Source organism: Athene noctua, chromosome 3, assembly GCF_965140245.1.
Source record: "Athene noctua chromosome 3, bAthNoc1.hap1.1, whole genome shotgun sequence".
Classification (NCBI taxonomy): Eukaryota; Metazoa; Chordata; class Aves; order Strigiformes; family Strigidae; genus Athene; species Athene noctua.
This window is the reverse complement of record NC_134039.1, coordinates 15,916,269-15,941,421: the sequence shown is the minus strand read 5'-3', so window position 1 is coordinate 15,941,421 and position 25,153 is coordinate 15,916,269. Positions and strand designations below refer to the sequence as shown.

At 43.4% G+C, this 25,153-nt stretch overlaps 1 protein-coding gene across 6 annotated transcripts in view; it reads left to right on the top strand.

Moving 5' to 3' along the window:
* The first annotated feature begins 8,498 nt into the window (after window positions 1-8,498).
* BICD1 (BICD cargo adaptor 1) overlaps window positions 8,499-25,153 on the top strand; it is a 198,320-nt gene continuing 181,665 nt past the window's right edge. For all 6 annotated transcript variants that reach the window (XM_074902062.1, XM_074902059.1, XM_074902060.1 and 3 more), the window contains exon 1: window positions 8,499-8,843. In XM_074902062.1, coding sequence (XP_074758163.1) covers window positions 8,631-8,843 — 213 coding nt within the window. In that variant the 5' untranslated portion in view covers window positions 8,499-8,630. The remainder of the gene's footprint in view (window positions 8,844-25,153) is intronic.

Sequence of the window (25,153 nt, the reverse complement as noted above, 5' to 3'; positions counted from 1 at the left end):
GGGTCCAAAAGTTCATTCAATCATCTGTTGGGGATTTTTGGGGGGTGGGTGGTGGTGTTTTTTTAAATAAAACTCTTGGTTGTAAGAAAAAACTGGAACCAAGTATGAGCCAGTTTTGACCTGGCTCAGAAACCATAAAGCAAATGAAAATAGCCCAAAATATTGTGGCAAAACAAGCCACAAAGAAACCACCCTTATGATTTTTTTATGGATTTCAATTTTTTTTAAGGGTCAGATTTGACAATAGAGAATTCACATGAAAAAATTTTATTCAGTACCTGTTTCAGCTATTCCAAGCCTTGTCTGTGTGCTGAATAATGTGATTACTATAAGAAGAAGCATATGTAGTATAAATTATTGAAAAAAAGTTCTCTAGAGGTTTCTAAGTAGTTAAGCTTGCAATACCCTGCTTTATGATAGACCAGTCATTTCATCCAAGACATACAAAGCACGAGTGGGAAAATTCACACTGAAGTTAATCTCCATTTCAAGATCTTAATCTCCTAATTGTGCTTTGACTGCTCTCTTACTTGAGGAAAATAATTGTAGCTTTGATCCAGATGCCTTCTTTGTAAGCCTTTATTTTAGTGTTTTTAATACACACCACCTGTTCTGTATTGGGTTTTGACAAAAATCTAATAAAACCCAAGTCTATAGGGTAGTGTCATAAATCTGTCACCTTTCCCAAATGCCACACTGACTTAATAGAAACATAATGTAATCTTATTTGTGTTGTGTGTTCTGCATTCATTGCAATTGTGTTTAGCAGCTGCATTTGAGAGAAGCCCACAAGCAACCTATTCCTGAGTGCTGAAATATTGGCTTATAGCTCCTTTTAAAAAAAGCAAAATCGCATGCCTTTTTTAGCATCTGAATCAAATTTTCCTAATATTATCAACACAGCATTATAATTAGAGTCCACATAAAAATTTCAGTCTCTCTCTCAGCCATCATTGTCTGTAAATGTTTTTAGTCATTGATGCATGATAAGGAATCTAAGGCATATGCTAACTTTAGCAGAAATAAGTGCTTTTTGAAGCTATATTTACTAGGTGCACTGCAGATCCTAATCTTTCAATTTCAAGACAAGGTACATTGTTAAATACAAATTCACTCTTCTTCTGAACCGATCACTTTTGAGGAGCAAAATCAGTTCAAATGGGACCAATAAGCTGCAGTTTGGTTCTTATTTCATAGTCAGCCCCCATTTCAACCAGGAAATCTACCTAGTAATCTCATTTTGCCAGCTGTTTTTGCCCATGCTGTGGTGGTAGGAGGAAGCCTGGGAATTGGGCAGCTCTGCACATCTACTCACTCCAAAGATATTGGCGGGGACTTGATGTAATAAAAGGAAGAAGGACACTGGAGGAATAATGTATAGCCTCATTTCACTTCCCAGAAAGACACTAAAGATGATTGAACAATCGATTTGTGAGAGTCTGGGGGAAAAAAAAAAAAAAAAAAAAAAAAGGAAAAAAAGGTTAAAAAAGTGCCAGGATAAAACTGCCAAGAAAAAAGGGCATCGGAACTGCCCCTTTCTGCTTTAAGGAGAGCAGCTGGCTGAGTGGGTAAGCAGCAGCAGGAAGCTTGGGTCACTGCTGTTATAGGAAAAAAATGCTGTTGTGTGGAGGGATCAGGTGCTGCGGATGGCAAAGCCCCTCGTTAATCTCCGTAGGTACTTACCCATCTCAGGAGTTGTCACTGTTGGCTCGATGGTAGCGTGACAGCTCTACCCAGGGGTGCTGGGAGCAGTGGGTGAACTGCCTGGCAGCCATGGGGAGGACCCCCATGCACCCAGGGGCACCAGTGAGGCAGAACCCTGGCCCAGTGCTGGGCTGGTGGGGGCTGGGGCAGCTGTGGCAGGAGGGAGGTAGCCATTACACAGCAGGGAGAGGTAGGGACTGTGGCCAGCAGGCAGGCTCAGAAGAGTTTGAGTTACATGCAGGTTTTGGAGTATTTCTGCTTAAAAACCCCTCAGCTGTTGTGATGGCAAAAAATTAACATGCTGTTACCATGCTGGATTTGAGTTAAATGTGGCAAACTCAACTGTGTGTAGTGAATAAACTCCCTGATCTGATCCTGCTCTTTGGGAAAGAAAAATTTTTAGACAAGGAGCAATTGATCACGCATTTGTATGACTTTGTTGATGCCTCTGTACAAGAAACAACTGTTGGCCATTTGGAGGAGGATATTCAAATGAACTTGATGTACTGAATAAGTAATCCAAAGTCAACAGGATGAGCCTCAGCAGAGATAAATGCAAAGAGGTAAGTAGCTGGAAAAGCATCAGGGCAAGAAAAGATCCTGAAGCTATGGTAGACCGCAAAGTACATACTAAGTAATAATGTGTTGTGGTTTCTTAAAACATAGGATGGAGTACAAGGAGTGGTACACTGGCAGTGTGGGAGATATTTGACCCTTGTTACTCAGTAGTGGGGTAGCCTTCACCTTGAGGGACTATGGTCAGCATAAAAGAACAAGAAATAAAACAGTTCAGAAAAGGCCATACAGAGCTCTGGTTGGGATTAGAAGGGATCATTTACAAGGACAGACTGAGGGGTCTGAGGAAAAGTTGGAAATTTGCTTAATGAAGAAAAGAAAAAGCAGCCTTTGGACATTGAAGAAACTGATGAAAAGGGCATGGTGTCTACCAAAGGATAGGAATAGATCATCTTGATATGTAGTGAAAAAAGTTTAAACTCTACATTAGAAAAGTTTCCATTTGTGAAGGTGGTGAAATACTGGAAAAGGCTTTGTAGACATTTTGTTATATATCTGTCACTGACGGTTTTAAGAACATATTAGATAACCTTAACCACAAATGGTCTAGATGCATTTGATCCCATCTACAAGTGGGATTTGACTTGACAACCCTCTAAGATGCCTTCTAGCCTTCTATGTCTCTAATGCAGAGACAGAGCCACTTGGGACTTCTTAGGAGTGAGCGGCAGGCAAAGATGCTGGAGGGACCATACAAAGGGGCAGGAAGGTGCAAAGTGCAGCCATTGAGCAGTGGAGACTGTCCTGGTGCTCTGCTGAAGCTCAGAGAGGGGAAGCGGAGCTGAACTTGTCGCTGCTGGAAGGATCCAGTCTCCCAAACATAAGCTGCCTTGCCTCTCCACATCACCTGCCTCTCAGTGGGTGCCTGGTTTTCCGAGGCCCTGGCAAAAGTAAAAAGGCATTTCAGGATACAGTTATTTTCCCTCATCCCTCATAACAATCTGCTGCCCTAGATGACTGGCTACTTTTTAGTTTGCCCAAGCCCAGATTGTAGTGGTTCTCTTGGCAATGGGTGTTTCTGCTGTTCGTCGGAGATAAACCTTGTTCTCCCTTCTCCTGGTTTTAAATCTGTCTGGTAAGGACCAGTTTGCACTGTGACACTGATTTACCTAGGCTAAACTGCTGAAAAGCTGTTTGGACAAAGTATTCTAAGTGGGCAGGTCTTCCTTGTGTCACAGGAAAGCACCTAGTAGTTTAAATAGGCATAATCCTGTCTGTGCTTCTTTTAACCATTTTTTTCTTTTTTGTACTGTAAGTGTCTGCATAGAGTGGAAGAGCTGTCCTGGGTCTTGAGCCCTGGGGCAATGCTGTCAATTAAAAGACTCAGCTGATGTCTGTGGAGCTAAATCAAGACCCATGTGCAACGCTTGCTGAAAGCAACATCCTTGCAGGCTGAGGTGATATTATTCAGTTTAACAGAATAATAATTCACATTCTTTGCTATAGTCTGTAGTTCTTCTATACTGCAGGTATCAGTTTGACACTTAGTTCTTGCTGACTGTGTTTTCTAAATGTCTTTACACTTTGATTTTTGGTAGTTTTCTTGTAAAATTCATTTTTGATTCTCTAACCCCTGCTTATTACACATGAAACATCCTGCCAACCATTTATGTCCTTTTTTGTGATTTCCTTGTTGAAGTGTTCTGGCTTATCCTGTTCTTCCTTTCAGATTCTGTTTGTTCTACATGAGTGGTTTTCTGTCTTCTTGGGGTTTTGGGGCCCAGAGTTATTCTGGTGGGGTTCCAGGATCCTGCACACAAATTTAAGTACACCTGACAATAGGCTTTTGTTTAAAAAAAAAAAGGTATTTATTTACCTTTGCAGATCCTTTAAAGGTAGTTCAGAGGACTCACATAAGGACACTACTGTTTGAAAGCCTCTTTCTGAATAGTGACGCTCATGTTAATCATATAACATCCTTACTTTTCATTATATGCATTATTGTTTATTAGCTCCTATGTTTAGCTTCTCTTAACGTTCCCTATAAACTAATTTTCTTAAAACCTATTACCATTTCTAATGCACTAAAATCTTGAAATACCTTTTAAAATTTCCTTTTCTTCTCACTGCCTCCCTTTTATCTCTAGGCTGGTCTTTCATTACAAATGTTGTGCTTATATTCAGCACTCGAGAAAGATGAAGTTTTGGCAGTGTAACAGTCACTTGTTTATTTCCAAACCAGACCCAGCACAGTTACCCTACTGCCTGCCTTCAGCACTCTTCCCCTCTTTTCACTTCCAGGAAATCAATCCCATTCTTACTAACAATGACAGATTGGTCCTCATACCCCCTTTTTTTTTTTCCCTTTGGTCACTCTGGCAAGCCTGCCAAACACTACTAATTAACAGTTGTTAGATTTGTGCTCTGGTCCTCTGAGATGCTCCATACAAATGGACTCACAGTGATTTCTGTGTATGCTGTGGGTGCAGGGGTTCAGCCATCTGCAATATATGGTACAGGGTGGCTTTTATAGCTGCATTTCCACTATGATGTAGAACCAGTAGTTCATTTCATATGGGTCTTTAAATGCTTCTTAAATGATCTGAAATTTGGATAATATTCTCTTGAGCAAGATTTGAACTGTAACATTTTGGCTGTCCTTGCATATCTGATTGTCTCAAAAAAATGTGTATTCAGAACAGCATTTTTTGTTACTGGAACCTACTATCCTTAGTTTAAGAGTCCACTAGTATCACATGCCAGGAATTCAAAGGGCAATTTCTGCCCATGAAATGGATGCAATCAGGAGGCTTGTTTTATGAGGGCATGTTGAATGTCACTAAATTACTATAGACCGGTTTGAAATATTCATGTGAAAAGGGTGCAGCAGGGCAAAATGAAGGAGAAATAACAGTGCAGGGTGATATGCCAACCTTTAGTAAAATCAGGGCACCCTTTTTGAGCTGAGGGAGGCAGAAAATGTAAGAGCATTGTAGCAGGACTTAAACCACTGTCATGTGATGCATACCTGGGCAATGAAATTATTTTAAAAGCCTGTATAATTGTTTAGGGCTATTGCACTGATAAGTAGGATCCTAAAGGTACCAGATCTGTGACTGAGGCCAGCACTTTGCTGGCACCATTGTACAATCACTTGAATCCACACATTATTATAGGCATTCCAGAAAGCATGAGACTTCCATCAAAGGAGGTCCTGTTGCTTCAGTTATGAGCTCCTCACTAGGGAATGACCACCTTGGGGCCATGCTGTAACACATCCTTCTTTAAGGATGTCTTTTCCTATAACTGCAATGCTATTTATAGGGGACAGTCTATCTTTTCTCATCTCCATGGAGTCAGGAATGATGTGAATCAAAGCTCCTTATATTGGAGAAATGAGCTTGATTATTTTTCAGATCCATCAGCAACCTTAGTAATCCATTATAAATACAGATGGAGGAGTCTTGGCAGTAGAATGTAGGTGCTAGTTTTAAGACCTATGTTGATGCAAAAGGTGGGATTCATTTAACTAAATGTGTATGTCTGAATGTATACATCTGTGTCTGCGCTGGCCACCCCAGGTCCTCTCTAGTCAGTGAAGAGAAACTGACAACTCTGGGGTCTTTTAAAAAAAGACTTTTAAAGAAGTAGACTTTTAAAACAAAGACAAATACCACCAAAGGAGCCAGATTTGACATTGCATATGTTTAGGAGGCAAGATGCAGAATAAATGGGTGTTAATGATTGCAAATCATGGGATGCTGTGTCCTTTTAATTTAGAGTAGCTACAGGACCTCCAGTTTATGGAAACTCCCCAGCGCACAATATCTGGACTGTGCTGCTCGCTTTCTGTTGAGGTATTGCAGAAAAATTGACACATTTTAACACTCCAGATTAACCCCTCTGGGGTGCAGATGTTCAGACGTGGTGAGGCTGCCCCTGGGTTGTGAGAGAGATTGTCAATGAAACAATGTTAAGTGTAATTACAGCAAGGCTAGATTAACTATAGGCATCCAGTTGCTTCAGTCGTTTTCCACACTGTCTTTGGCCCAGGCCGCTCATTTTCAGCAGGTCTTCAGCTGCTTGTTTTCAATCCATTCCTGAATAAGTGTTCATGAAAGGCTTGCTTGCACAGCGGCCTAGGTCAAAAGCTGAGGAAGACAGCTAGACTAGAACTTGTAAAAGCTCTTGAGACGTTTTGCTCCCACTTTGGGTTTTGGGTTGTTCTTTTTCTCTCTGATTTGTGGAATCTTTCATTCCCTTTTAAGAAGAGGATTCTGAGATAAGGTGTACAGTTGGAATTACAGTTGGAGTACTGGTGTTTTCCTCTCTGTTTTGAGGTTCAGTTACTGTTGAGAGCCACTCTTCTTATTAATATTCACACTTATTTCTTTCCTATTAGTATTCATGCTTACTTCTACAAAGGAATTTATTTAAAATGTGCATTTTTGCAAACTGTTTTCAAGCTAGGAATTGACAGAACATCTATTACTTTACTTACTTCTTCCATTTATGTTCTCTAGGCAACGAGAAAAAGTGCTTATGCAGGCTAGATTACAATATGTCAGTTATGTATGCATGCACATATATATTTATAAAATAGATATATACTGTATGCATATATTGCATAAGTAGTGTTAGTGCTTCCATTTGCAGATCTCAAGGCACTTTCCTGAGGAGTCTAAATGTTTTAACCCCTTTCTTAAATGTGGGGAAGCTGAGGTAGAAAGGGTATGTGGCTTGTTTAAAACCCTATTAATAGCTCAGCAAGAAAGGGAATCTATGTCTTTGATTTCCAATACAGCGCTCCATTGGTGAGGAGAGATATCCATCTCCTCTATGTAACTTACTTTTCTTAAAAAACTCCTTCCTTTTCCTGGAAATCCTAACTCAATTGTTAAACTTGAAAAACCTAATTTTGCTCGTATTTTAAAAAGAAAAAGAAAAATGTTTGTAAAGTGTGAAAACCCAATCCTGCTAGTACTTAAGGCAAAACTTGGTCTATAGTGATAGGATCAGGTCTCTGTTTACAGGCCAAAGTTTGAAGAAACAGTAAGTTTGGGTTTAAGACTCCTAGTACCAAACAACATAGGCTGTGACATGGGACATGATGACATTGATCCAGGATGAACTCACTCTTCCAGTTCAAATATGTAAACCACCCATAATCCGGTGTTAACTTTTTACTGGCAGGCTTTGTATGAGATCAGTTACTGTCTGTCTGCACCACTCCAATTTTATGCTAGACAAGTAGCATCTGCCTTTCTGCAGCCAGCATAAAGCCAGCATAAAACTGACATAATCTATGCATCAGGTCCTCCGGTTAATTTGACAGAGAAACAATGCTGTGACCGCATCTGATCTGAATCGGTTTTGTCCTGCTATCTAACCAGTAGCGCAGAGATCTTGCACGAACGGTGATGGAAGTGTGGCCTTAGCTCAACGCCCCGGTCCGCTGCTGTTTCACACCCGGGTTTCCTTGCCGGTCCCCATGGGCATGCCCCGGGGACAGGGAAGGGAGCGAGTGGCTCTTCCTTCGCGGTTTCCCAGCCCGGCAGGGGCACGCCGGAGGCTGTCCTCCCGCTCCCGCAGTGTACTGGGCTGCATCTCCCCTTCTGTTTTTCACCAGCACCGCCGCTAACGTGTGGCCACCGCTGCGGCACGCTGAGGGAGACCAAGAGGCGCTCAAACCGCACCACGGCTGGGCAGCCCCGCTCCGCTGCCAGGAGCGCAGGGAAGGGGACAGGGGAGGTTTCGGGAGCGGCCCCGCACACGCAGCACCGCGGCAGCGACCACCAGACGCGACACGGCGGCGTGGGGCGCGGCGGGCTCCGGCTGCACCCACCGCTCCGGGGGCCCCCGCCCGCGCCCCCGCCGCTTAGCGCCGCCGGCCCTCTTCCGCGGCGGGGGATGCCAGACCTGCGGACGCTGTCATCTTGAAGGGCGCGGGGGAGGGACCGTGCGGAGGGAGGCGGCGGTGCCGGCTCCCCGGGAAGAGGCGGGCGCCGCACGAAGGCGCGCTCCCGGCCGCCCCCCGCTCGCCGCCCCGCGCTCGCCGCCCCGGCCTCCGGCGCGCCGCCGCCTCCCCGGGACAGCGGGGGGCTCGCCCGCCCGCCCGCCCCAGGGGCCGCCGCAGGGCCGGGCAAGGCGAGCGCGGCCTCGCCGCCTCCCGGGCGGCCGCGGAGGGAGGGAGGGCGGGAGGGGGGGGGCGGGCGGGGAGGGGGGGGCGCGGCGCGGCTGCGGCGGGGCGGCCCGCCCCCGCGCTCGGCGGCGGCTGCCGCAGGCGGCCCCGGCCCCCATCGCCGTCGCCATCCCCATCCATCGCCAGGCCGGCGGTGCCGGTGCCGCCCCTCGGCCGCGGCCGCGCCCGCCCCCCGGTGCCTCGGCGGCGCGGCAGTGCCGGCGGGGCTATGGCCGCGGAGGAGGTGCTGCAGGGCGCGGACCATTACAAGAGCGAGATCGAGCGGCTCACCCGGGAGCTCTCCGAGACGACCCACGAGAAGATCCAGGCGGCGGAGTATGGGCTGGTGGTGCTGGAGGAGAAGCTCACCCTCAAGCAGCAGTACGACGAGCTGGAGGCGGAGTATGACGGCCTCAAGCAGGAGCTGGAGCAGCTGAAGGAGGTGAGCCAGCCCAGGCTTTTGTCTCGCCCCGCGGCCCCGCCGGGTGCGGGGAGGTGCGGGGCGGTGCGGGGGCGCCCCACGCGTGTCCTTCCCTGGCGCCCCGGGCCAGCCCCCTGCAGGCGGGCGAGCAGAGACCTGCGGGCCCTGGAGCGGCTGCGGGGATCCGTGGGGTGGGGAGGAGGGGCTTCCCGGGGCCGGAGGATCAGCCGGGACCGTGGAGCTGAAGGACGGGTGACACGAGATTGCAGCCCCCCTGCCCTGCGAGATTTCCCTGGAGCCGGGGCCGCGCTCCAGCCCTCGCCGGCGGGAGCCACAACTTGTGGGGACAGGCGTCTGCCGCGGCGGAGGGTGCCGCCAGTCCTACCTGCATCGTCCGGGGCTGGATTTTTAGGCAGAGGAAATCCAACAGCCCGTAGGATGAGAGCTGAGCAAACCTAGCGTATAAGGACCCGGGAGCCATGTAAACAGTCGCCTGCAGTGCGTGAGGAGGGAGACAGTCCCTTCTGAAGTTATTTATAGACCTGCTTTATTCTGCCAGGGAGGGGAATCGCTGCCATTAAGGGGTGTGTGTGTGTGTGTGTGTTTGTGTGTGTGTGTGTTTGTGTGTGTGTGTGTTTGTGTGTGTGTGTGTGTGTGTGTGTGTGTTTGTGTGTGTGTGTGTGTGTGTGTGTGTGTGTGGGCGTGTGTGTGTGCGTGTGTGTGTGTGTGAAGTGGCCGTAGTCTCGAGGTCACCCCCCACCAGTGGAAATTAAACTTCTGCGTCATGCTGAAAGGATAAAATATTTGATTGGAGAGGTGCTTTTGGTTTATCTTTCAAATGTTTTCGCCACATCCAAAGTATAAAGTAGGTGAGTGCTACACCCTACCTCCTTTCAGCTTTGCTAAACATGACTCAAAAATCATCACTCTTCCTATGTTCATCGTTAAGGGAAGTAACTTGAGATTGATACAGTGCACGTATGCGGGAGCTACAGGAGGGGTGTGCGTACACACATGCAGTGCTCATGTCTCTTCCATTTTATGGTATTTTTGTACTATCTTAGAATGTAACTAATTACATATTTTCTAAAGAGAAGATAAATTATCAAACAGCTAGTCTCCCACATTTAAAAGGGATCTTTTTGTTCTGCAGAAATATATTGCTATATATGATGTGCAGAAATTCTGTTCAGTTATAAATCATGAACGTACTCCATATTGAGGAAAGCCACTTAATAAACTCAGATTATATATGAATATATCCTTTAGAATATTAATTTATGCACTTCTAGCAGTATTTTTAATAAAATAAAGGTTTCATTTTACTTGCAGGTAAATGAGTTATGCTACAGACTTGGTTCAGTGTCCGGAAGAGTTGAAAAAATTATTTTTTCAATAAGAAGAATAAAGCTGTTTTTCAGAAAAACCTACTGATCTCCTTAAACTTGATCTCTGCCTCCCCCCCACCCCCCCCCCCCACCCCCCACTCACCCCCCCGAGCCTATGCAGTAGGCTCAGGACTTTGAAACCGGTAATCACAAATTGAGGGATAGAGACACATAACTTGCACTGGCATGGGGGCAGTGCTATTTGAAATAACCTAGCAGTAACAGAGGAACAGAAATAAGTGGGAAAAGCACAGTGCAATTTGTAAGGGGGGGGGGGGGGGGGGAAGAAAGAGATAGGCAGAGCTGCAGCTAGCTGTCATCCCAGCATAATAACGTATAAAAGAAGACTGATCAGAAACCAGGATGACACATGGGTGCACATGGCCACAGATAGAAGGGATAGTGCAAAGAACTGAGTTGAAATTGTTAAGCTAGAGGGACTGGTCAGCGTGATTAACTGAAATCAAAGATGGGCACAAATTCTCTTCCTGTTTACCTCCCCTTGAAATCAATGAGATTGCATGCTCTGCAGCCCAGAATGTCTCCTATGGGGCCATGCCTTCATGCTGTGCCAACCACAGCATGGACACTGAGGATATCCACGGAGAGAGGAAGAGGAGAAATCCTGTATCTTGCTTGATGCCAAGCAAGAGCGGAGCCTCTCCAGTTTCCAGTCCAGGCCCAGGGCTCTCAATTCCAGAGCTGTCCTTAGCTGCAGGTGGGGCATTCCCATCCCCCACCTAGGCTGCAAGAGATTTTTTTTCTTGCTTCTAACCTTTATAGGAGAAACCACATTGATTCTTAATGCACATACAATCCTGCAAAGCAGAATTTGCTCATACCCCTTCCTGTTGCTGTAATTTGTTGTCTAGCTTCTCTCCATCATGACTTCCCTGAGTGCAGATTGGACTCATAACTGTGAGACGTAAGCAAACAGTGCCTCTGATGAGACTATTGAGGCAGAATTCAGGTCATTCAGGCAAACTGTCTTGTGTAGTTTTGGGGGTGTAGGGTTCTGTCTGAAAGTGGCAAAAGTCCAAAGACAGCTTTTTTATTAAGGCTCCGTCCAAAATGTGTGGAGGAGGGTCTTTGTGTGTCACCTCCAGCAGGCCCTACAGAGGATGTGCTGGACAATAGCCTGGGTGGGGTCTCAGTGTCAGGACATCAAAACGTCGTGACTGACTAACAGGAGCTAGGAAGGCTCCCGTAATGTCATCAGGGATCTGTGCTTCTGCTCTCACCTCACTACATCTGCAGCCTCTCTGAAGCTGTGTTGACTATGAACACAATTTATATACACAGTAGAAATATAGGATATTAGGTGTAGAAATTAGGCCTCAGGTCTGCACTGAAACAGAGTTTATCCATTCATGAGGAACAGTAGGTGCAAGAGTGTGGGCAGGATTACACTTAGGACTATTGTCTCTGCAGGCCTTCTCTGAACAGATTCAATTACTGGGGTCAAATTTTATTGAGTCAAATCTTCATTTTTTAACTGTTTCACTATTAAATTCTTGTGTTCTGTTGTTAGGAGTTCATTGTATTTATTGCTCAGCAAACAGAGCTGCCCATCTTTTAAGTGCTCAGCCATGGCTTAGCAGTCTAGGACCTGAAGTCTTCTCCCATGCTCCTTGACAATTCAAAACTCCAATGAACTTCAGTGGGGCCTTCTCCATATAGATTGCAATACAGAGTATCAGCTATATGATAATTTCCATTGTTGGAGAGTGAGATGAGAAAGTAAGGCCATTATAGGATGCTGAAGTAAAAGCAAATTGCAACACATTACATTAAATATTAATACTTGTATACAGGATATATGCTATCCTCCATGCAATATGAATTGTTCTAGTAACCTCTGATGTTTCTGGTGCTGTATTCAGAGGTCTCTGCTTTAGCCTAAGGCTTTGGTGTTTTGGGCTGTGAGATTGATGTATGTTACAAAAACTTTGAAGTTTAAATCAGTGACCTAATAAGGACATCTTCAAATGAGAGCAGTTATCACACATGTAAGCTGTCCAGGAAAGACTCAAGACATCTGTCAGCTACCAACCTTATGTTTTCAAAAATGAACTGAATGGTAGGAAGGAGAAAAGGTATACTCTGTTGTGTTGGCTTTAATGGCTTTCAGTGTTGTGAGATGCAGTACTTGTGGTCCTAATGTTAGGCAAGATTGTAATGTTAAACAAGACATTATTCTTTTTAAAGCTTTATTCATTTTCATAGGTTTTTTTCAGTCTGTAAATGATGTTTCTTTGCCTCACTCAATTACATCTCAAACTAGTGGAATTTTGGGCCTTTGGTAAAAACACTGTAGTTTTAGGGTCCCTATTCAGAATTTAGTTTAGCAGATGTACCTTTTAACCTGCAGTCCGTAAGAATGTAGAGAATAAGACTCATTGCTATTAGTCAAGAGATTGAAGGTAGACTGTTTTCACTGTCTTGCTGAGTTGAGAGTTTAATTACCAGCATATTTTATGGAAAACATTTTCCAGTGGTTTTAGTATCTGTGGTCTCACATGTTTACATTGCATTCGCTGTAAGGATAATGTTTGTTGTTACTTTTCCTTCTCTTAATGAAGTGGCTTCACACTGATCTTCTTGCCTGTCCTGTCTGCTGGAGCTGTTCCTGCTTGAGCAGGGAGGATGGATGATATGATCTCAAGAGGTCCCTTCGAACCCCAACCATTCTGTGACTGTGATTAGTTACTGTGCACTGGTGCCCTGTAACATTTTTAAAGGGGAGAAACATCAGTCAATCCAGTCATGATAAAATGGGGATGGAAGACAGCTTTGATGTCCAACTCTGCAAGACATTTAGGCCAGGGAAATCCTAAGCAGACATTTCTTTTGGGGAATCAAATCACACACATAGCAGTTGAGGAGATCTTCAGGTCCCTCTCCTTGACTCCCTCTCTGTCTAATTTAGGCAATATCTCACATGGCTTCTTGACTTTTATGTATTTTGATCTATGGAGACAAACTTCCACTGTACTACACATAGCACTGGCTATCTGATTTCCAGGTTGAAGATGCAGTTTGGTGTTTGCTTTACTTTAAACCCAATTACCCTTGGTAAATTACTGGAAACGAAGCTATTGATGAGCAGCCCTGTCCTTGGCAGATTGAAAATTCTTGTCTTCTTTACCTCACAGAGATATTGTATCAATGCTTATGAAGTGCTTAGTCAGTTTACTGATAGGGCTTCCACAAAAAATTCTTCGTCTGTGATTCCTGTGAGGAATAAAGCTGAAGGTCTTTCTGACAGCTTCTTTTCCGCTCTGCTTTTCCCTGCACTCCTTTAACGCAGGTGACTCAAGCTCCATCTCCCTCCTTTTCTGACACGGTCCTGCCCCTCTGGCTCCCCCACTGTTCTCCAAAGCCTCACACACCTGCTGCTGGAGTCACCTCTGCCACTTCTGTCTTTGAAGTGTACAACTGGGGGAACTTCTCTGGATCCAAAAAAGGGCAGAAGAGGGGGAGACTCCCTATCCTAAATACAGTGCCACTAAATGGGGATTGCTCTACACACTTGTCTGCATCACATGATGCTTAAAAAAGTGTGAAGTAGCTCATAAATACCAATGAAATAATCTGAATTCTCCCCAAAGATGAATGTGTCCCAGATACATAACTAGAAAGCTGTAAACTGATGTCATCTCAGTGTATCTTTACACCTCCTTCCAGTTACAGCATTTGTGGGCCTGTGCTGGATGAGGCTGAACATTTTCAGCATTTCATCTTGATCTCAACACTTTGTCCTTGGTGTCTGTTCACATCGTGTCACTCGGAAATGCTGTGCTGCCTAGCACCCAGCTCAAAGATGAGGACAGGGCAAGGGTGAGTGAGCTGGAAGGGCTGGACTCAGATGCTCTTTGCAGTACTGTCTCCTCTAGAGCCCAGCCAACACTACGTCTGTCTCTAAGGCATACACTGCTAACGGGAGAGTTTTTACCCAGTTCCCTTTAACAGCTGGCCTGGTTAGAAGAGAGCAGAGCAGTGTTACACACAGAAAGGAGCATGTGGAAGGCAATGGAACTTCAGTGGTCAAGCTGTTATGTAGGGGCTCGCACAGCAGCTGGAACAGCCCTAAGTGGCACTCATCACTCTGCACTTTCCTCATAAGCATAGGTCTGCAACAAAAAGAGTGAAGATGCTCTGAGCAGTTCATTTTGGGAGGTATGCTTACAAGGAATGCCATAACAAAATCAAGCAGCAGCTTGCAAAGCTTTCATTCAGCTATTACAGGCTGGGGACTGACTGGCTGGGGAGCAGGTCTGTGGAAAAGGATTTGAGGATCCTAGAGGACAGTGAGCTGAACATGGGCCAGCAGTGTGCCCTGACATTGAAAAGCATCCCAGCATTAATAACAGCATCCCAGATTGTTATTAGCAGAAGCATAGCTGGTAGTGAAGTGATTATGACTTTCAAATTGACACTTGTTAGACCCCATCTGGGAAACAGGATCCAGTTTTGGGCTCCGCTAATACAAGAAATACATGGATAAACCGGACCGAGTTCAGCAGAGGACCACCAAGCTGGTCAAGAGCCCAAGCACTTGCCCTGTAAGGATAGGCTGAGGGAGCCAGGCTCCTTCAGCCTGGAAAAGAGATGGCTGTGGGGCATCCAGCAGCAGCCTGCCCATACCTACACGGAGGTTCCTGAGAAAGCAGAGCCAGGCTCTTCACAGTGGTGCATGTTGGGAGGACATGAGACAACCGGCATAAATTGAAACTAGAGAGATTCAGATTGGATTTATGGAAGAGCTGTTTCCCCACGAGGACAGGCAGTACTGCAGGTTGCCCAGAGAGGTTGTGCAGTCTCCTTCCAAAGGGGATTTCAAGCCCCAGCTGGACAGAGCCCTAGGGAACCCAGTCTGATCTCAGGAAGTTGGACTAGAGAAGAAAGGAGGTAGACAGCAAGGGACCTTGAACAATGCAAGGTCTCTGAGGGTGCCCACTCTGCCCAGTTAAATTCCAGTAGCAGCCTGCTGTGAGTTAATACATAACAGCATGCTGCCTGGAAAGAGTGACCATTAGCAGAGCCGCAGCCTCATTGCTTGAAGCCCCAACCTTCTTGCTTGAATTTCATTTTCTTTTGCTTGTCATTAAGCCTGCATTGACCTGGGCTTACTGAGGGTGTAGTCTGATGTGCTCTTCTTTCAGCAAGACAACTTTGCATCTCCCTTTGTCATTCCACCCCTCTGTCTCTCAGTTGTGCAACTGTTTATACTGTCACACCAGGGTAGAAAACTGACCTCAGTTAAAAATAACTGAGGAGGGGGTGTATGCTATCTGTAACCCAGATTGGTTACATGATGCAGTTCACAATATGTTCCCATAAACTGTTTTACCTGTATTGCCAAAGAGTCAGCATAAGGATAGGAATGAATGCCGAGGAAAGAGAGGGGTGGGATGAACTGCTTAAACAGGTACTGATGTTAAAAGAGATGCTCATCAAATTATGGCAGGATTGCTTCCTCTAAGAGGAAATGAATCTTGTGCATTAGCCTACAGAAAACATAAGCAGCTGAAATAGTTTTAGGGGAAATTAGGGCTGTTGTTGGAGCTTTGGCAGTATACAAAGAAAAATGTAGCTGAACCTTTTTTTTTTTTTTTTTTTTCCCAACGACCTGTATCACCAGTTGCTCTCAGTAATTGTGTTGTATCTTTATGAGCTAGTGCAGATAAATGTGATTTTAGTCTTCCTACAATAGCCAACCCTTAGACAATGATAGTTAGCTTTAAATGCTGCAGGCTTACATACTTCTAAAAGAAATCTAAATAGAGTTCAATCTTCTCCCAATAGTTAATTTTCTTACTTTCACTCTTTCATCTAAGAAATCTAAGAAATCCCTCTCTAATCTGAGGGATTCTGACCAAATCAGTCATCTGGTCTGAACTCCTCAGAGATAACTGGAAGTTGCAACTGGATTTTTTGTCATGGAAAAGTAAATTTTCTGGAAAATATTGGATTAGTACCAAATCTAAAATGACTGTCTGAAGTGTTAATGGGTGAGCCAGCCATTATTAATGTGAAGTACTTCCTGTCTAAATCTTGAGAATGTAAAATTAGGGCTCTGAAGAGATTTTAATCTAAAGGTCCACATCTGTTTGGAATTAGACCTTTTGCAGTGGATTTTAAAAAATAAATTGCTATTGTCACCTTCCTTTAGGTGAAATATTTTTCCTTTCCTTCTGTATTGCTTTGTGGATTTTCTTTCTAAGGGGTGTGCGTGCAGTCTATATGCACAACAGCAGTCAGATTGAACACCTGGCTTTACTGAAAGTGCAACTAGGGGCAAAACAACAGTGGAGAAAATAAGATTTGGCATAAAACAGTAATTTGTGAACATTCATCATGGTAAAATGAGGAGCATTCTCAAAGTCAGATGGATGGAGTAAATTTGCACCTGGACAACTTTAATATACCTTACGCAAGTGACAGTTGGAGGAAAATACGTGCAAGATCATGTGTTTTTCTGACTGTATTGAGAATTTATAGAAAAGGAGATTTCTTCCTGAACAACCTATTGAGTTTTTCAAATGAGCATGAATATGTTTGTTCTTCAGCACCTCGTTTTCTCTCTTGGTTTTGCACTGGTGTTTTGTTCAGCATATGGACAGTGGGAATAAAATCTGATTCACTGCTTGTTCATGCATCCCTCATGGCTCTGCTGCATTATAGGGCTTTGCTGCACAGTTGCTTTTTCTACGGATTTCCCTTCCATATCTGTCTGATACCTGAGAGGGTAATGTTTAATTCAATAAAATTCTGTACCATACATTTTTTTCTTTAGAATGGTTTTAATTTATAATGACAGAGACTGAAAAGCATGCATTCATTTCTGCTGTACTGTCTTAGATTTGTGGCATCACTTTCATTGCCCTCTTCATTCCTCATTTCCTTGTGAGCTCAACAACACTATTTTATGGGGGAGGAGGGAGGGTATTTTCCTAATTTAGAGGAATTGGCATGGCATGTAGAGACATGAATGTGCCCTTTGTCCTTTTACCCACTTGCATCACTAGCAGCAGATGATTATGAGGAGAAACGAGCAATTCTCCATACTGTACTGTGAAAGCAGTCCATGACTACAGACCAGCTACAGATGTAAGTAGTTAGGAATAGTTAGAAGGTGAAAAATGCACCTCAGCAAGGGCAAGTGCCTAAAGCTGAAGTAAACAGGTAGAAATAAAGCTAGATTGCAGGTTAGTGTTTTGATGGAGACTCTACTTCTCTTCAGGGGGTAGTATTAAAAATAATGTTGGGATTATATTTGTGTTTCTGAATTTCTGTCACTATCCAAGTTTAATTAATTTAATAGTTAAAAGAAAAAACAGGCCACTGTCCTAAATCTATGGTTTTGGGCCAGACCTGTGAAAACTATTAGCACTAAAAGGCTTTCACTAAGGCTGAAACTGGTCCACTCCCGTTTTCGGCATCTCTCTTGTGGTTCCTCCCTCTCTGCAGCCCATCATTTTCTGCTTCTCGTTCTTGTACAGCATTCGTCTCCTGTCCATGATGGTATATGTACTTTTTAATCTACCTCTTTTCAGTCTTTGCCCTACATTTTAATTAGTGTTGATTTGCTGCTCTGTAAGACATGGAGATTTTTTTTTTTTTTATATTAAAACCTCTTTTTATCATTGTGTGACTGTAAGAAATCTGGACATTTGTGGCAGACTAGACCTTCCATACTATACAATGACATATTGCAGTGGCATGAGGGAATCCTAGAAATACTTAGAAATATTGTTTTAACATGGGCTGAAAATGAAACAGCAGCAGGTTTGTCAGCTCTGCTTTGTAGCAGCTTCACCATTAAAATCATCCTTCAAAAGGTCACTTTTAAGGCAGCTTTAAAATTTGTTTGGGTGAAGTAGTTCACAGGAAGAAGATACCTTTTCATAAGGTTTTGCAAAAATCAACCCTTTTTTTTATATTATTGTATTGCTTCTGGAGTTGTTTATTTATTTAAGCCCAGGCAGGAAGATTGATGCCCAGTGAGGTTAGATAATGCACTCAGTCCTTGTGATCAGTGCTGGGAGTGGGGCCCATTATCCACACAGTCATGCCATACCCTCTCCATCGCCCTCGCTCCCCTGAATCACACCTAATTTGCCTCTGCACTGTACAGCTGTGTTCAATCCATCTACATCGCAACTAGTTTTTCAGTGCTAGCAGTAATATATACAACACTGCCTAACCAAGAAGCATAAAAGATGTCCTCAGTAACCGGAGTTAGTCGTCTTTCACTTCAGTCCATCACTTCTGGGGACATTTCAATTAAATTATATAAACTTCATCTTTCTCTTGTGGTTATTTTTTTGTTTGGTTTTTTTTTTTTTTTTTTGGCTGTGTTTGTTTATTTTTAATTCTGTGATTTCTCAGATCTCACAGGTGACATACAGTTAGCAGGGGCAACGCTATGCATTCAGTATGCACTCTGGGAAGGTTATCAGCACCAGTCTTTCCTTGATTTCCCTAGTCACTCTGGATGGATCTAAATGTCAGTGAACTGAGAAGGAACTGTGAACTGCTGTTTGTCATCACTGACTGATGGCTACATCCACAGAGGGAAGCTGGAAGTTGTTAACAATTACAGTTTTAACTTTTGTTTTGGTTACTTAGAGGAGGAAAACCAGTTCCTAGTGATTGGAAAGCTCAGATAGAAAGATGGAAAAAGATCAGCAAGCCTCTAAGTATAAAGATAGGAATTTGGGTCAGGCAAAGGGAACAGGTGGCTTGGTGAAGTAATTCATTTATAAGAGCTTGGCTATTGGCCAAACAGGAGCACAGCATGATTTAGATTTAGGCTTGCTCAGGACTGGAGTCTTGACTACTCACATCCACAAGGCAAGCTGCAGGATGCAAAGCTGGACTGAATCCTGGCCCTGTACTTCCAGCAAGACAGAGCTCTCAACCTTCAGGCATTTGAGTTTTCAGAGAGCTAGAGCATTTAGTAGGGGGATACATGGTGGGTTCACAATTGGGTTGGACTGTCTGTGTAGGCATAGCCTCTGGTTCCTAATTTGATGGCTAATCCAGGATATTTAACAACTATTGTCTGACTTGAATCTATGATTCCTTTTATTAAAAATGCTCTCAGTAGCTTGTAGTTTGTATAATTCATAGTATTAATAAAGACAAGGTGGAGATGTTTTTAGGTGGAAAAAGTTTTTCTCATACCCTGAATACCTCACCGAGTTTTTACACCGAGTTTTTACACCGCATTAAAAGTTTGCACTGTTCTGGATAGTTCCAGGTGTCTGCACAGAGCTTGTCTGATTTTAGTGGGGGGGCGCATTTGCATTCAGTCCTTTCTTTCTTTGATAACTGCATGTGATTCTCACCTACAAACAGTTAGGAATGATTTTATTTAAGCATCTTGTGAAGAACGGTGTCTCTAACGATATAGTCAGCATTGAGCCTCAGGGTCATTTATAGCAGGTATGACTTGAAGACAAATGCTGAAGTCTTGACTAAGTGGGTAAGTCAAAGATAAAATGGGGCAATAATTTAACTGTTGAGCCTGTGCCCACCACCCACTGGAAAACATCAAGATGCAAGTATTTGTTATAAACTGAGAATTCAGATTTCTTCCCACCAAAGAAGGGAGAACTGGCATAACTACAATTACTGGGTCTCAGACATGATTCCTGCAGCTTAATGAATTGTTCTAAGTCTGCTGAGCTTCAGTAACTGATCCTGTGCATGCACTTGGTGAGCCCCAAATGTGTAAGGGCAAAGTAATGAAAAGCCCCCAACAAACACAAAGCCCAGCAGAAACCTGGAGGAAAGAATTTTCAGCTAACATGTATCTTCCATCTGCAGTAAGCTAAAAATGTGCACCAGATCAATTACTAATCCATAAAATCTCAGTCATAAATCTGGGCCCTTTGTGACAAATTTTTAAGTAAAATGTAAGGATGTGGTAACAAGGACTCCTCTGTGAAATAAAGTGTATGATATATGATAACTATATATATAAGAGAAACAGTAGTTAGGTGGAATATAATTGTCTATGTATACCAATATGGGAGATGGAGGCACATAATGTCTGCTAGGAGTGCATTACTTTGGGCATTAGGTAATTCCATTTCTTGGGCATTAGGTAAATTTTTATTTTTACTGCCAGTTAAAGTCTGATGGTTGGCATCTGATAATAATTAAACTTTCACTTAAGATGCTGTAAGCTCAGCTGTGTAAAAATAGTAGCAAATCTGGAACAACACAGTTGAGTGATAACATTTTTTTCCAAATGTGCTGAATTTCAAGTTACAGTGATGATATATATTCTTAGATGCTTACTATTCCTAAAATCAAATCCATATGAAAGTGATAGAACTGAATTATCTAATTCAGATACCAGGAAATTTGGAGCCTAAAGTCTGTATTTTAGTTATGGAAAACATTAGGTTTGCCCTGTTAAGCAGGCTGAGCAACCTTGTATTAAAACCTACATGTCTTTTTGCTCACATGCTTTGAAATTACAGATCACACTTGTCTGGGTGTCTATATGTAGATTTTGGGATACACATTTAGGCTCCTGGCTTTAAACATTTTTGCTCTGATCTATTTAACTGCTTCATGATTTCTGATTTCAGGTATTTTCTGTCTTCTTGCTTGTGGAGAGATATTTGTTCAAGAATGGAAAATGCAGTGACATCTTGAGTATAGTTTTAGCACTTCGTGTTTGAAAAGTACTTTACTCACTGTTCTTTGGGCTGAGGTTAGAGACATTCAGAGTCATGCATGTGTTTTATGGCTGTTGAATTTGCTTTTGTAGCAGATTAGACTGATGAGAAGACACTGAAATCTAAAATGAGCATGTAAACCTTGTTTGGGTATAAATAACCCTTTCCTTGGGTATAACAGGAAGAGTTGCAGTTAAAGACCATGCTGTATACATTTTTTATTCTGTGAAGATCTCTTATTTGCAAGATTCTTCTTGAAATGTGGTTCCTGGTTTCTTTACCAGTGAGAACTTGAGTTAGGCATGCACCAGTGGGAGATAGGGAAAAAAGTGCCCATATATTATACTCCTATTACTACCTGCTTTAAGTCAGATACAATTTGAAAACAAACTTTGGGCCTTCAGAAAAGGACTTACCAAGGATAAATCCTTAGACAATATAAAAATTATTTAAATGAACAAGAGTATGTCACCTGCTTGTAAATTATTTTCAAACCAGAAGTTATTCTGACCCAAACCCCTGTGGCAGAGATTCTTCTCCTGCCAGGTTCCTCAGCTCAGCTGTTCCCTTAGGAAAGCTCTTTGGTTAAGACCGAGAGGCCTCTATTTCAAGTCTTTTATCACTTATTTTTTTTTAGCAGAAAGTAATCTACCACTTGAAAAGGAGTCCAAAATATGATAAGCACCATTTTTAGGAGCTTGCAGTCCAAGGCTTTGTGCTGTCTGTGAAGAAAGGAATCACAGCTTTGCAAGTGACAGTGTTATGAATAGTCAAGCACTTCAGGGAGCACTGGCCCTGGATGGATTCGGGGGAAAAGCCAGAGGGAGTGAGTCAGCATGACCTTGGCTGCTGCCAGAGGGATGGGTGGGTACTGCATCCAGCCTCTATGGTCACTGACAGTGGTTGGGGTCTTTAGGGGGAAGAGCCTCCAGTGAAATAAAATTCATGAGAGTAACCACTGCTAGTATGTTTCTGACAGCTGTCACATGTATATAGTAGTAATCAGGATAAAGCAGTTTGTAGTTATTAAAAAGTAATTTTGTTAGTAAACAGGTCTGGTTCTTTGTTACACTGTAAAAGAACAGACAGGACTTCCTTAAGGTGGGAACATTCTGAAAAATCAAAATACTGCTTGTTTCATGAGCTGCTGTTTTGCCCACTAGGTCTCAGCAAGGTGGTATAAATTGTTATTTATTGCATGACAGTAGTACCAGGGGATTCTGCAATGCCTGGCATAATGAGTTTCATGCATATAAATACAAGGTTGGAGATTGTACAGTGGAAATAGACAACCTTGTCAGGGATTTGCTATTAAGGAATAATAAGGGAAATTTACAGATGAGTAATGAAGGCCCAGAAGCTGTGGAGGGAAAGGCTGCCAGAATTTCATAGGAAATCTCTGGCTAAATCACAAATAAACCACAATTTTTTCTCAGATCTAGTCCGATCATTTATCTTCCAAAGATCCTTCCATTTTAAGAAGCTGGTGAAGCAGAAATCCAAAGCAATCGACTGCCCTGTACTCACAGACCAGTGTGTGCTGGCAGTACCTCCCACTGGTGCCAGTGTGACCAGTAAGGACATTTAGGAGTTGTGTTGCTGGTAGTTTTGCTGCTTTAACACATTCAAAAGTTAAGGAAAAATGAGTATGAAAAACTTATGGAAACCTCTTTGATTTCTTAATTCATTATTTGGCAGCATTTCACTGGTGAAGCTCTTGTCATTAGAGATCATCAGTAGCTCTTCCACTGCCCCACGTGGAACTGACCCTTTGCCTTACCATCTTTATGTGGTCCCTCTCCCATGTACTCTGGTGATCCCAGAGCACATGGAAAGTACCTGGGATCCCAGAGTACATTGCCATCTCTCACCCCCAGCTGCCCTTTCTGCTCTGTCCTCTCTGCCTCTGGAAGCAGACTGCTCCTGGCTGCCATCCCAGTATTTTAACGGTCTTCCTACCCCTTCCCACTTAGCCCTTTCTGAACCCTGATGCTTCTCTGCCTGTGACTGAGATTTTCACATCAGCATTTACTAATCCTTACAGCTGGTTGAAACGTTTCATTTTATTTTGCTCGTTCCCCACATGTAGTTGTTCACTGCGGGGGAAGACCAAATTCCAGCCGCCTCTCTCTGCAAAGAATGTATCATGCCTCTCCTTGCCCGCTGTCTCTGGGTAGCCTCACTCCACAAAGTACCCCTTGTTCCTCTTGCTGCATGGGGAAAAGTTAAATGACATGCTTTACTGTATTGAGCTCCAGCATGTGGGATGCCTTTTATAATGAGAATATGTGGGAAATCTTCATTTAAATCTGTGAGGTGTGACTTTTGCAGTTCTTTGGAAGCCCAGGCCAGCTAAAATCTCACAGGGTGTGTTGAGCACTAAATCAGCCTTCTTGCAGAGCTGGCAATGGTCAGTGTGGAGCCTGGACTGGGAGTTTGTAGAGAGTGATCTCTGTGGGGCAAGGCCTGCCCTTGCCCTCCTGTTTGTATTGAATGTAACACAATAAGCCTCTATTCTTGGCTGGGACAATTACGTTCTATGACAATATGAGTAATTAATAATAATAATGGGGCCTCTTCTGTGGATGGGCTGTTAGAAATAATTTCCTTCTGCCAGTTGCTTCTCGAGAATGTAGTTTTGAACTCTGAGATCCTGAAAGAGATAATCGAAACACAAGCAGATGTCACAAACCTTTAACTTTGTTTGTGTAGGCAGTGGCGGAAATTCCCAAAACTAAATTGTTGGATGGCTCACTGGTTTGTGCATCTTTTGTTGCAGCGTTGAGCTCTTATGCAATGGACCCTTGTTTGATTAAAGACCCGTCTCACCAAGAGTGGGTTACAACTGTCACTATTTTTAACAAGGGGAAAAGAAGCAAAATCACACAAAGCAAACTACTGATCCCCTGTTGCTCTGCACCTGATTCACTTATGGAGCACACAGAATTAGCTGTGCTGTGCACTGCCAATGCACTGCTGTCAGGGTGATCCAGCTGTTGCAGCAACAAGAGGTAGGCTCTTGTTTCCAGATGTCATTTATGAGATGGTGGTGACTGAATCCAGCCTTCATCCACATGGCAGCTTGGGCCTAAAGGCAGGATAAAGCGTTTGCTTGCTTCCGCACATCACAGTCCTCCAGCAGCTGTTCTTCATCCCCTGTGCAGGAGGGGCAGCATCTGGCCCACTGGCTGCCATTTAGATGAGCCCAGTGAGTGGTGGTAGTACAGTGTAAGAAACAATGTAACATGAGTCCTCCTGTCCACAGGGTTTATCAAAGTCTGAAAACTCCTTCTCTCCATCTCCTACCCCATATGTAAGAGGAGATGAACTGTAGAGGCCTTCAGAGACCTCTTTCACAACCTTCTTTGTAGCTTTTGTCAGAACTCTGCCAAAAAAGGCATTAATGACTCTGAAATTTAAAGATGGGTATCCAAAAGATACTTTATTCCTCCAAATTTTCTACTACTAATAAAAACCTTAATCCTTCAATGAATGTAAACCTGATTTTTTCAGAAAGATGACAGCTGGTGAAATGATGATGAAGACAAGTATGACTGAGAATGTCACGTTGTTATTCAGGATTTTATAGTACTGGGCTTTCAGTAGGCAACGCAAGAATGTAAGTGTCCTCAGTAGATTGTTGCTAATGAGGAGAATAGTAATTTCTGAATTATTTTTTTTCAATCCTGTTCCTTTTCTACTCTGGTAACCACACTATAGTTTTGTGGTTTTAAGCTATCCATGACCAAAACCTCTTCTGGTGACCAGTTTGTTATTATAAAGATCGTGTTGTAGCCTGCGGCCAAAGGCACTGCTACTAATACACAGTGTGATTTTTATCTGTTCTCATAAGGTATGCAGAGCCAGGTACAGCAAGTGTTTTTTCAAATATTTTTTTAGATAAAAATATTGGGCTCCATGACAACACCGTGAATTATGATCTGAACTCTCTGCTGCTGCACCTCTCCTGAAATCTACAGAATTATGCTAGCAAAGAATTTTGTCCTTCGTAGTGTTAGGTCACATAACTCTAACAGCGATTGTCATAATGACATTCCCAGAAGTATGAAGTGTTTTGGTGGGAGTTTGGTAGCAGACTGGAAGCACTGTGACTAAGTAGGCAATGCTCTGCCTTCTGAGTCAGAAATGAACTGGTACCCCAGTAGTGCAGTTTGTAGGGTTTTTTTTGTGTTGTTCTTATGAGATGTAAGCCTATCTGTTTTCTTAAAATTATTGCATACTA